The sequence below is a fragment of the Carcharodon carcharias genome, chromosome 8, assembly GCF_017639515.1.
Source record: "Carcharodon carcharias isolate sCarCar2 chromosome 8, sCarCar2.pri, whole genome shotgun sequence".
Lineage (NCBI taxonomy): Eukaryota > Metazoa > Chordata > Chondrichthyes > Lamniformes > Lamnidae > Carcharodon > Carcharodon carcharias.
This window is the reverse complement of record NC_054474.1, coordinates 116886308-116898550: the sequence shown is the minus strand read 5'-3', so window position 1 is coordinate 116898550 and position 12243 is coordinate 116886308. Positions and strand designations below refer to the sequence as shown.

The following is a 12243-nucleotide window of genomic DNA, read 5'->3' as shown; positions in this document are numbered from 1 at the left end:
GGCAGTGTGTCTGGGTGGGTTGTGTCACCGGGCAGTGTGTCTGGGTGGGTTGTGTCACCGGGCAGTGTGTCTGGGTGGGTTGTGTCACCGGGCAGTGTGTCTGGGTGGGTTGTGTCACCGGGCAGTGTGTCTGGGGGTGCTGTGTCACCGGGCAGTGTGTCTGGGGGGGCTGTGTCACCGGGTAGTGTGTCTGGGGGGGAGGCTGTGTCACCGGGCAGTGTGTCTGGAGGGGAGGCTGTGTCACCGGGCAGTGTGTCTGGAGGGGAGGCTGTGTCACCGGGCAGTGTGTCTGGGGAGTGTGCTGTGTCACCGGGCAGTGTGTCTGGGGCAGCGGTGTCACAGGGCAGTGTGTCTGGGGCGGCGGTGTCACAGGGCAGTGTGTCTGGGGCGGCGGTGTCACAGGGCAGTGTGTCTGGGGCGGCGGTGTCACAGGTCTGTGTGTCTGGGGCGGCGGTGTCACCGGGGCTGTGTGTCTGGGGCGGCGGTGTCACCGGGCAGTGTGTCTGGGGCGGCGGTGTCACCGGGGCAGTGTGTCTGGGGCGGCGGTGTCACCGGGCAGTGTGTCTGGGGTGGGGTTTGTCACCGGACAGTGTGTCTGGGGGGGTGTGTCATCGGGCAGTGTGTCTGTGTGTGTGTCTTGGGGTGCTCTGTCACCAAGGCATTGTGTCTGGGAGTGTGTCTGAGGCGGCTGTGTCACCGTGCAGTGTGTCTGGGGGGGCTGTGTCACCGGGGCAGTGTGTCTGGGTGTGTGTCGTGGGGGGCAGTGTCACCGGGGCAGTGTGTCTCGGAGTGTGTTGGGGGGGCTGTGTTACCGGGCAACGTGTCTTGGGTGGCGGTGTCACCGGGCAGTGTGTCTTGGGCGGCTGTGTCACCGGGCAACGTGTCTTGGGCGGCTGTGTCACTGGGCAGTGTGTCTGGGGCGGCTGTGTCACCGGGCAGTGTTTCTGGGGGTGATGTGTCACCGGGCAATGTGTCTGGGGGTTTTGAGTCACCGGGCAGTGTGTCTGGGATGACTGTGTAACCGGGCAGTGTGTCTTGGGCGGCTGTGTCACCGGGCAGTGTGTCTGGGTGGGTTGTGTCACCGGGCAGTGTGTCTGGGTGGGTTGTGTCACCGGGCAGTGTGTCTGGGGGTGCTGTGTCACCGGGCAGTGTGTCTGGGGGGGCTGTGTCACCGGGCAGTGTGTCTGGGGGGGAGGCTGTGTCACCGGGCAGTGTGTCTGGAGGGGAGGCTGTGTCACCGGGCAGTGTGTCTGGGGAGTGTGCTGTGTCACCGGGCAGTGTGTCTGGGGCGGCGGTGTCACAGGGCAGTGTGTCTGGGGCGGCGGTGTCACAGGGCGGTGTGTCTGGGGCGGCGGTGTCACAGGGCTGTGTGTCTGGGGCGGCGGTGTCACCGGGGCTGTGTGTCTGGGGCGGCGGTGTCACCGGGCAGTGTGTCTGGGGCGGCGGTGTCACCGGGGCAGTGTGTCTGGGGCGGCGGTGTCACCGGGCAGTGTGTCTGGGGTGGGGTTTGTCACCGGACAGTGTGTCTTGGGCGGTGTGTCATCGGGCAGTGTGTCTGTGTGTGTGTCTTGGGGTGCTCTGTCACCAAGGCATTGTGTCTGGGAGTGTGTCTGAGGCGGCTGTGTCACCGTGCAGTGTGTTTGGGGGGGCTGTGTCACCGGGGCAGTGTGTCTGGGTGTGTGTCGTGGGGGGCAGTGTCACCGGGGCAGTGTGTCTCGGAGTGTGTTGGGGGGGCTGTGTTACCGGGCAACGTGTCTTGGGTGGCGGTGTCACCGGGCAACGTGTCTTGGGCGGCTGTGTCACCGGGCAACGTGTCTTGGGCGGCTGTGTCACTGGGCAGTGTGTCTAGGGCGGCTGTGTCACTGGGCAGTGTGTCTGGGGCAGCTGTGTCACCGGGCAATGTGTCTGGGGGTGTTGAGTCACCGGGCAGTGTGTCTGGGGTGACTGTGTAACCGGGCAGTGTGTCTGGGGCGGCTGTGTCATCGGGCAGTGTGTCTGGGGATCCTGTGTCACCGGGCAGTGTGTCTGTGGCGGCTGTGTCACCGGGCAGTGTGCCTGGGGCGGCGGTGTCACCGGGCAGTGTGTCTGGGGCGGCGGTGTCACCGGGCAGTGTGTCTGGGGCGGCGGTGTCACCGGGCAGTATGTCTGGGGCGGCGGTGTCACCGGGCAGTGTGTCTGGGGCGGCGGTGTCACCGGGGCTGTGTGTCTGGGGTGGCTGTGTCACCGGGCAGTGTGTCTGGGAGTGTGTCTGGGGTGGGGTTTGTCACCGGACAGTGTGTCTGGGGGGGTGCGTCCCCGGGCTGTGTGTCTGGAGGGGTGTGTCATCGGGCCGCTGTGTCACCGGGCAGTGTGTCTGGGGCGGCTGTGTCACCGGGCAGTGTGTCTGGGGGGGCTGTGTTACCGGGGCAGTGTGTCTGGGTGTGTGTCTTGGGGGGCAGTGTCACTGGGGCAGTGTGTCTGGGTGTGTGTATTGGGGGGCTGTGTCACCGGGGCAGTGTGTCTCGGAGTGTGTCTTGGGCGGCTGTGTCACCGGGCAGTGTGTCTGGGGCGGCTGTGTCACCGGGCAGTGTGTCTGGGAGTGTGTCTGGGGTGGGGTTTGTCACCGGACAGTGTGCCTGGGGGGTGCATCCCCGGGCTGTGTGTCTGGAGGGGGTGTGTCAACGGGCTGTGTGTCTGGGAGTGTGTCTGGGGCGGCTGTGTCACCGGGCAGTGTGTCTGGGGTGGCTGTGTCACCGGGCAGTGTGTCTGGGAGTGTGTCTGGGGTGGGGTTTGTCACCGGACAGTGTGTCTGGGGGGGTGCGTCCCCGGGCTGTGTGTCTGGAGGGGTGTGTCATCGGGCCGCTGTGTCACCGGGCAGTGTGTCTGGGGCGGCTGTGTCACCGGGCAGTGTGTCTGGGGGGGCTGTGTTACCGGGGCAGTGTGTCTGGGTGTGTGTCTTGGGGGGCAGTGTCACTGGGGCAGTGTGTCTGGGTGTGTGTATTGGGGGGCTGTGTCACCGGGGCAGTGTGTCTCGGAGTGTGTCTTGGGCGGCTGTGTCACCGGGCAGTGTGTCTGGGGCGGCTGTGTCACCGGGCAGTGTGTCTGGGAGTGTGTCTGGGGTGGGGTTTGTCACCGGACAGTGTGCCTGGGGGGTGCATCCCCGGGCTGTGTGTCTGGAGGGGGTGTGTCAACGGGCTGTGTGTCTGGGAGTGTGTCTGGGGCGGCTGTGTCACCGGGCAGTGTGTCTGGGGGGGCTGTGTTACCGGGGCAGTGTGTCTGGGTGTGTGTCTTGGGGGGCAGTGTCACTGGGGCAGTGTGTCTGGGTGTGTGTCTTGGGCGGCTGTGTCACTGGGCAGTGTGTCTGGGGCGGCTGTGTCACCGGGCAGTGTGTCTGGGGCGGCTGTGTCACTGGGCAGTGTGTCTGGGGCGGCTGTGTCACTGGGCAATGTGTCTGGGGCGGCTGTGTCACCGGGCAGTGTGTCTGGGGCGGCTGTGTCACCGGGCAGTGTGTCTGGGGCGGCTGTGTCACCGGGCAGTGTGTCTGGGGCGGCTGTGTCACCGGGCAGTGTGTCTGGGGCGGCTGTGTCACCAGGCAGTGTGTCTGGGTCGGCTGTGTCACCGGGCAGTGTGTCTGGGGGGGCTGTGTCACCGGGCAGTGTGTCTGGGGGGGCTGTGTCACCGGGCAGTGTGTCTGGGGGGGCTGTGTCACCGGGCAGTGTGTCTGGGGGGGCTGTGTCACCGGGCAGTGTGTCTGGGGGGGAGGCTGTGTCACCGGGCAGTGTGTCGGAGGGGTGTGCTGTGTCACCGGGCAGTGTGTCGGGGGGGTGTTTGTGTCACAGGGCAGTGTGTCTGGGGCGGCGGTGTCACCGGGCAGTGTGTCTGGGGCGGCGGTGTCACCGGGCAGTGTGTCTGGGGCGGCGTTATCACCGGGGCTGTGTGTCTGGGGCGGCGGTGTCACCAGGCAGTGTGTCTGGGAGTGTGTCTGGGGTGGGGTTTGTCACCGGACAGTGTGTCTGGGGGGGTGCGTCCGCGGGCTGTGTGTCTGGATGGGGTGTGTTATCGGGCAGTGTGTCTGGGAGTGTGTCTGGGGCGGCTGTGTCACCGGGCAGTGTGTCTGGGGGGGCTGTGTTACCGGGGCAGTGTATCTGGGTGTGTGTCTTGGGGGGCAGTGTCACTGGGGCAGTGTGTCTGGGTGTGTGTATTGGGGGGCTGTGTCACCGGGGCAGTGTGTCTCGGAGCGTGTCTTGGGCGGCTGTATCACCGGGCAGTGTGTCTGGGGCGGCTGTGTCACCGGGCAGTGTGTCTGGGGCGGCGGTGTCACCGGGGCTGTGTGGGGCGGCTGTGTCACCGGGCAGTGTGTCTGAGTGTGTGTCTGGGGTGGGGTTTGTCACCGGACAGTGTGTCCGGGGGGTGCGTCCCCAGGCTGTGTGTCTGGAGGGGGTGTGTCAACGGGCAGTGTGTCTGGGGGGAGGGAATAACCGGCAGTGTGTCAGGGAGCATGTCCGGTTGGGCGGTGTTACCGGGCAGTGTGTCTGGCAGGGTGTCTGGGGGGCTGTGTCACCGGGCTGTGTTTCTGGCGGTGGCTGTGTCACCGGACAGTGCGTCTGGGGCGGCTGTGTCACCGGACAGTGCGTCTGGGGCAGCTGTGTCGCCGGGCAGTGCGTCTGGGGCGGCTGTGTCGCCGGGCAGTGCGTCTGGGGCGGCTGTGTCGCCGGACAGTGCGTCTGGGGCGGCTGTGTCGCCGGGCAGTGCGTCTGGGGCGGCTGTGTCGCCGGGCAGTGCGTCTGGGGCGGCTGTGTCGCCGGGCAGTGCGTCTGGGGCGGCTGTGTCGCCGGGCAGTGCGTCTGGGGCGGCTGTGTCGCCGGGCAGTGCGTCTGGGGCGGCTGTGTCGCCGGGCAGTGCTTCTGGGGCGGCTGTGTCGCCGGGCAGTGCGTCTGGGGCGGCTGTGTCGCCGGGCAGTGCGTCTGGGGCGGCTGTGTCGCCGGGCAGTGCGTCTGGGGCGGCGGTGTCGCCGGGCAGTGCGTCTGGGGCGGCGGTGTCGCCGGGCAGTGCGTCTGGGGCGGCGGTGTCGCCGGGCAGTGCGTCTGGGGCGGCGGTGTCGCCGGGCAGTGCGTCTGGGGCGGCGGTGTCGCCGGGCAGTGCGTCTGGGGCGGCGGTGTCGCCGGGCAGTGCGTCTGGGGCGGCGGTGTCGCCGGGCAGTGCGTCTGGGGCGGCGGTGTCGCCGGGCAGTGCGTCTGGGGCGGCGGTGTCGCCGGGCAGTGCGTCTGGGGCGGCGGTGTCGCCGGGCAGTGCGTCTGGGGCGGCGGTGTCGCCGGGCAGTGCGTCTGGGGCGGCGGTGTCGCCGGGCAGTGCGTCTGGGGCGGCGGTGTCGCCGGGCAGTGCGTCTGGGGCGGCGGTGTCGCCGGGCAGTGCGTCTGGGGCGGCGGTGTCGCCGGGCAGTGCGTCTGGGGCGGCGGTGTCGCCGGGCAGTGCGTCTGGGGCGGCGGTGTCGCCGGGCAGTGCGTCTGGGGCGGCGGTGTCGCCGGGCAGTGCGTCTGGGGCGGCGGTGTCGCCGGGCAGTGCGTCTGAGGCGGCGGTGTCGCCGGGCAGTGCGTCTGGGGCGGCGGTGTCGCCGGGCAGTGCGTCTGGGGCGGCGGTGTCGCCGGGCAGTGCGTCTGGGGCGGCGGTGTCGCCGGGCAGTGCGTCTGGGGCGGCGGTGTCGCCGGGCAGTGCGTCTGGGGCGGCGGTGTCGCCGGGCAGTGCGTCTGGGGCGGCGGTGTCGCCGGGCAGTGCGCCTGGGCCGGCTGTGTCGCCGGGCAGTGCGCCTGGGGCGGCTGTGTCGCCGGGCAGTGCGCCTGGGGCGGCTGTGTCGCCGGGCAGTGTTTCTGGGGGGCGACTGTGTCGCCGGGCAGCGCGTCTGGGGCGGCGGTGTCGCCGGGCAGCGCGTCTGGGGCGGCGGTGTCGCCGGGCAGCGCGTCTGGGGCGGCGGTGTCGCCGGGCAGCGCGTCTGGGGCGGCGGTGTCGCCGGGCAGCGCGTCTGGGGCGGCGGTGTCGCCGGGCAGCGCGTCTGGGGCGGCGGTGTCGCCGGGCAGCGCGTCTGGGGCGGCGGTGTCGCCGGGCAGCGCGTCTGGGGCGGCGGTGTCGCCGGGCAGCGCGCCTGGGGCGGCTGTGTCGCCGGGCAGCGCGCCTGGGGCGGCTGTGTCGCCGGGCAGCGCGCCTGGGGCGGCTGTGTCGCCGGGCAGCGCTCCTGGGCCGGCTGTGTCGCCGGGCAGCGCGCCTGGGGCGGCTGTGTCGCCGGGCAGTGCGCCTGGGGCGGCTGTGTCGCCGGGCAGCGTTTCTGGGGGGTGACTGTGTCACCGGGCAGCGTGTCTGGGACGGCTGTGTCGCCGGGCAGTGTTTCTGGGGGGTGACTGTGTCACCGGGCAGTGCGCCTGGGGCTGCTGTGTCGCCGGGCAGTGTTTCTGGGGGGTGACTGTGTCACCGGGCAGCGTGTCTGGGGCGGCTGTGTCACCGGGCAGCGTGTCTGGGGCAGCTGTGACACCGGGCAGCGTGTCTGGGGCGGCTGTGACACCGGGCAGCGTGTCTGGGGCGGCCCAGTCACCGGGCAGCGTGTCTGGGGCGGCCGTGTCGCCGGGCAGTGTTTCTGGGGGGTGACTGTGTCACCGGGCAGTGCGCCTGGGGCGGCTGTGTCGCCGGGCAGTGTTTCTGGGGGGTGACTGTGTCACCGGGCAGTGCGCCTGGGGCTGCTGTGTCGCCGGGCAGTGTTTCTGGGGGGTGACTGTGTCACCGGGCAGCGTGTCTGGGGCGGCTGTGTCACCGGGCAGCGTGTCTGGGGCAGCTGTGACACCGGGCAGCGTGTCTGGGGCGGCTGTGACACCGGGCAGCGTGTCTGGGGCGGCCTTGTCACCGGGCAGCGTGTCTGGGGCGGCCGTGTCGCCGGGCAGTGTTTCTGGGGGGTGACTGTGTCACCGGGCAGTGCGCCTGGGGCGGCTGTGTCGCCGGGCAGTGTTTCTGGGGGGTGACTGTGTCACCGGGCAGCGTGTCTGGGGCGGCTGTGTCACCGGGCAGCGTGTCTGGGGCGGCTGTGTCACCGGGCAGCGTGTCTGGGGCGGCTGTGACACCGGGCAGCGTGTCTGGGGCGGCTGTGACACCGGGCAGCGTGTCTGGGGCGGCTTTGTCACCGGGCAGCGTGTCTGGGGCGGCCGTGTCACTGGACCGTGTGTCTGGGGCGGCCGTGTCACCGGACCATGTGTCTGGGGCGGCCGTGTCACCGGACCGTGTGTCTGGGGCGGTCGTGTCACCGGACCGTGTGTCTGGGGCGGCCGTGTCACCGGGCCGTGTGTCTGGGGCGGCCGTGTCACCGGGCCGTGTGTCTGGGGCGGCCGTGTCACCGGGCATTGTGTCTGGGGGGAGTGTGTCATTGGGCTGTGTGTCTGGGGGGTTGTGTCACCGGGTAGTCTCGCTGGGAGGGGCTGTGTCACGGGGCAGTGTGTCTGGGGTGGGTGTGTCACCAGGCAGTGTATCTGGGAGGTGGGGGTTGGGTGTCACCGTGCAATCTGTTTGCAGGAGCTGTGTCACCAGGCAGTGTGTTTGGGAACGTGTCCGGGGGGCTGTGTCACCGGTAAGTGTGTTTGGGAGCGTGTCCGGGAGGCTGTGTCACCAGGCAGTGTGTCTGGAGGGGGTGTGTCCCCGGGCACTGTGTCTGGGGGATCTGTGTCCCCGGGCACTGTGTCTGGGGGATCTGTGTCCCCGGGCACTGTGTCTGGGGGATCTGTGTCCCCGGGCACTGTGTCCGGTGGGCTGTGTCCCCGGGCACTGTGTCCGGTGGGCTGTGTCGCCGGGCACTGTGTCCGGTGGGCTGTGTCGCTGGGCACTGTGTCCGGTGGGCTGTGTCCCCGGGCACTGTGTCCGGTGGGCTGTGTCCCCGGGCACTGTGTCCGGTGGGCTGTGTCCCCGGGCACTGTGTCCGGTGGGCTGTGTCCCCGGGCACTGTGTCCGGTGGGCTGTGTCCCCGGGCACTGTGTCCGGTGGGCTGTGTCCCCGGGCACTGTGTCCGGTGGGCTGTGTCCCCGGGCACTGTGTCCGGTGGGCTGTGTCCCCGGGCACTGTGTCCGGTGGGCTGTGTCCCCGGGCACTGTGTCCGGTGGGCTGTGTCCCCGGGCACTGTGTCCGGTGGGCTGTGTCCCCGGGCACTGTGTCCGGTGGGCTGTGTCCCCGGGCACTGTGTCCGGTGGGCTGTGTCCCCGGGCACTGTGTCCGGTGGGCTGTGTCCCCGGGCACTGTGTCCGGTGGGCTGTGTCCCCGGGCACTGTGTCCGGTGGGCTGTGTCCCCGGGCACTGTGTCCGGTGGGCTGTGTCCCCGGGCACTGTGTCCGGTGGGCTGTGTCCCCGGGCACTGTGTCCGGTGGGCTGTGTCCCCGGGCACTGTGTCCGGTGGGCTGTGTCCCCGGGCACTGTGTCCGGTGGGCTGTGTCCCCGGGCACTGTGTCCGGTGGGCTGTGTCCCCGGGCACTGTGTCCGGTGGGCTGTGTCCCCGGGCACTGTGTCCGGTGGGCTGTGTCCCCGGGCACTGTGTCCGGTGGGCTGTGTCCCCGGGCACTGTGTCCGGTGGGCTGTGTCCCCGGGCACTGTGTCCGGTGGGCTGTGTCCCCGGGCACTGTGTCCGGTGGGCTGTGTCCCCGGGCACTGTGTCCGGTGGGCTGTGTCCCCGGGCACTGTGTCCGGTGGGCTGTGTCCCCGGGCACTGTGTCCGGTGGGCTGTGTCCCCGGGCACTGTGTCCGGTGGGCTGTGTCCCCGGGCACTGTGTCCGGTGGGCTGTGTCCCCGGGCACTGTGTATGGGAGCTGGTCCGGGGGAGGGCTGTGTCAATGGGCAGTGTGTCTGGGAGCGTGTTGCCAAGCGTCCTGTTCATTGTATCTTCCTCTCCACAGTACTCGGATCATATTCGGACATGTGGGAAGGTGAAGCTCCTTTGCCGCTTTAACGTGATTGGCTGTGAAATGGCTGTAAGTGCACTTTACAGTTTTCTGACCGTATTACAGCAATAGTAACAGCGCAGCTCCCACAGTCCTGGCTGGGTAATAGTAACTGCCCAGCTCCCACAGTCCTGTCTGGGCAATAGTAACTGCCCAGCTCCCTAAATCCAGACGGGGTAATAGTAACTACCAAGCTCCCACGGTCCAGTCTGGGTAATAGTAACTGCCCAGCTCCCACAGTCCCGGCTGGGCAATAGTAGCTGCCCAGCTCCGACAGTCCAGGCTGGGCAATAGTACCTGCCCAGTTCCCATAGTCCAGGCTGGTTAATAGTGACTGCCCAGCTCTCACAATCCAGGGTGGGTAAATTAACTGCCTAGCTCCCACAATCCAGGCTTGGTAATAGTAACTGACCAGCTCCCACTGTCCAGGCTGGGCAATAGTTACTGCCCAGCTCCTGCAGTCCAGGTTGGGTAATAGTAACTGCACAGCTCCCACAGCCCTTGCTGTGTAAATTAACTGCCCAGCTCCCACTGACCAGGTTGGGTAATAGTAACTGCCCAGCTCCCATAGACCAGGCTGGGTAGTGGTAACTGCCCAGCTCCCACAGTCCAGGCTGGGTAATGGTAACTGCCCAGCTCCCACAGTCCAGGCTGGGTAATAGTAACTGCCCAGCTCCCACAGTCCACGCTGGGCAATAGTAACTGCCCAGCTCCCACAGTCCAGGCTGGGGAACAGTAACAGCCCAGCTGCCACAGTCCAGGCTGGGTTGTAGTAACTGGTCAGCTCCCACAGTCCACGCTGGGTAAAAGTAACTGCCCAGCTCCCACAGTCCTCGCTGGGGAACAATATCGGCCCAGCTTCCACAGTCCAGGCTGGGCAATAGTAACTGCCCAGCTCCTACAGTCCAGGCTGCGTAATAGTAACTGCCCAGCTCCCACAGTTCAGGCTGGGTAATAGTAACTGCCCTGCTCCCATAGCCCAGGCTGGGTAATAGTAACTGCCCAGCTCCCACAGTCCAGGCTGCGTAATAGTAACTGCCGAACTCCTACAGTTCAGGCTGGGTAATAGTAACTGCCCTGCTCCCATAGCCCAGGCTGGGTAATAGTAACTGCCCAGCTCCCACAGTCCAGGCTGCGTAATAGTAACTGCCCAGCTCCCACAGTTCAGGCTGGGAAATAGTAACTGCCCAGCTCCCACAGTCCAGGCTGGGTAATAGTAACTACCCAGCTCCCACAGTCCAGGCTGCGTAATAGTAACTGCCCAGCTCCCACAGTCCAGGCTGCGTAATAGTAACTGCCCAGCTCCCACAGTTCAGGCTGGGTAATAGTAACTGCCCTGCTCCCATAGCCCAGGCTGGGTAATAGTAACTGCCCAGCTCCCACAGTCCAGGCTGGGTAATAGTAACTGCCCAGCTCCCACAGGCCAGGCTCGGTAATAGTAACTGCCCAGCTCCCAGAGTCCAGGCTGGGTAACGGTAACTGCCCAGCTCCCACAGCCCAGGCTGGGTAATAGTAACTACCCAGCTCCCACAGTCCAGGCTGCGTAATAGTAACTGCCCAGCTCCCACAGTTCAGGCTGGGTAATAGTAACTGCCCTGCTCCCATAGCGCAGGCTGGGTAATAGTAACTGCCCAGCTCCCACAGTCCAGGCTGGGTAATAGTAACTGCCCAGCTCCCACAGGCCAGGCTCGGTAATAGTAACTGCCCAGCTCCCACAGTCCAGGCTGGGTAACGGTAACTGCCCAGCTCCCACAGTCCAGGCTGGATAATAGTAACTGCCCAGCTCCCACAGTCCAGGCTGGGTAATAGTAACTGCCAACTCCCACAGTCCAGGCTGGGTAATAGTAACTGCCAACTCCCACAGTCCAGGCTGGGTAATAGTAACTGCCAACTCCCACAGTCCAGGCTGGGTAATAGTAACTGCCCAGCTCCCACAGTCCAGGCTGGGTAATAGTAACTGCCAACTCCCACAGTCCAGGCTGGGTAATAGTAACTGCCCAGCTCCTACAGTCCAGGCTGGGTAATAGTAACTGTCCAGCTCCCACAGTCCAGGCTGGGTAATAGTAACTGCCAACTCCCACAGTCCAGGCTGGGTAATAGTAATTGCTCAGCTCCCACAGTCCAGGCTGGGTAATAGTAACTGCCCAGCTCCCACAGCCCAGGCTGGGTAATAGTAACTACCCAGCTCCCACAGTCCAGGCTGCGTAATAGTAACTGCCCAGCTCCCACAGTTCAGGCTGGGTAATAGTAACTGCCCTGCTCCCATAGCCCAGGCTGGGTAATAGTAACTGCCCAGCTCCCACAGTCCAGGCTGGGTAATAGTAACTGCCCAGCTCCCACAGGCCAGGCTCGGTAATAGTAACTGCCCAGCTCCCACAGTCCAGGCTGGGTAACGGTAACTGCCCAGCTCCCACAGTCCAGTCTGGATAATAGTAACTGCCCAGCTCCCACAGTCCAGGCTGGGTAATAGTAACTGCCAACTCCCACAGTCCAGGCTGGGTAATAGTAACTGCCAACTCCCACAGTCCAGGCTGGGTAATAGTAACTGCCAACTCCCACAGTCCAGGCTGGGTAATAGTAACTGCCCAGCTCCCACAGTCCAGGCTGGGTAATAGTAACTGCCAACTCCCACAGTCCAGGCTGGGTAATAGTAACTGCCCAGCTCCTACAGTCCAGGCTGGGTAATAGTAACTGTCCAGCTCCCACAGTCCAGGCTGGGTAATAGTAACTGCCAACTCCCACAGTCCAGGCTGGGTAATAGTAATTGCTCAGCTCCCACAGTCCAGGCTGGGTAATAGTAATTGCCCAGCTCCCACAGTCCAGGCTGGGTAATAGTAACTGTCCAGCTCCCACAGTCCAGGCTGGGTAATAGTAATTGCCCAGCTCCCACAGTCCAGTCTGGGTAATAGTAATTGCCTAGCTCCCACAGTGCAGGCTGGGTAATAGTAATTGCCTAGCTCCCACAGTGCAGGCTGGGTAATGGTAACTACCCAGCTCCTAAAGTGCAGGCTGGGTAATAGTAAGTCCCTAGCTCCCACAATCCAGGCTGGGCAATATTAACTGACCAGCTCCCACTGTCCAGGCTGGGCAATAGTAACTGCCCCACTCCTGCAGTCCAGTTTGGGTAATAGTAACTGCCCAGCTCCCACTGTCCAGGTTGGGTAATAGTAACTGCCCAGCTCCCACTGTCCAGGTTGGGTAAATTAACTGCCCAGCTCCCACAGTCCAGGCTGGGCAATAGTAACTACCCAGCTCCCATAGTCCAGGCTGGGTAATAGTAACTGCCCAGCTCCCACAGTCCAGGCTGGGT

The 12243-nt window shown here is 65.9% G+C and overlaps 1 protein-coding gene across 2 annotated transcripts in view; it reads left to right on the top strand.

The window, feature by feature from the left end:
• The window catches only part of traf2b (Tnf receptor-associated factor 2b), a 176425-nt gene that overhangs the window by 74290 nt on the left and 89892 nt on the right, over nucleotides 1–12243 (top strand). For both annotated transcript variants that reach the window (XM_041193547.1, XM_041193546.1), the window contains exon 7: nucleotides 8889–8963. In XM_041193547.1, coding sequence (XP_041049481.1) covers nucleotides 8889–8963 — 75 coding nt within the window. The remainder of the gene's footprint in view (nucleotides 1–8888; nucleotides 8964–12243) is intronic.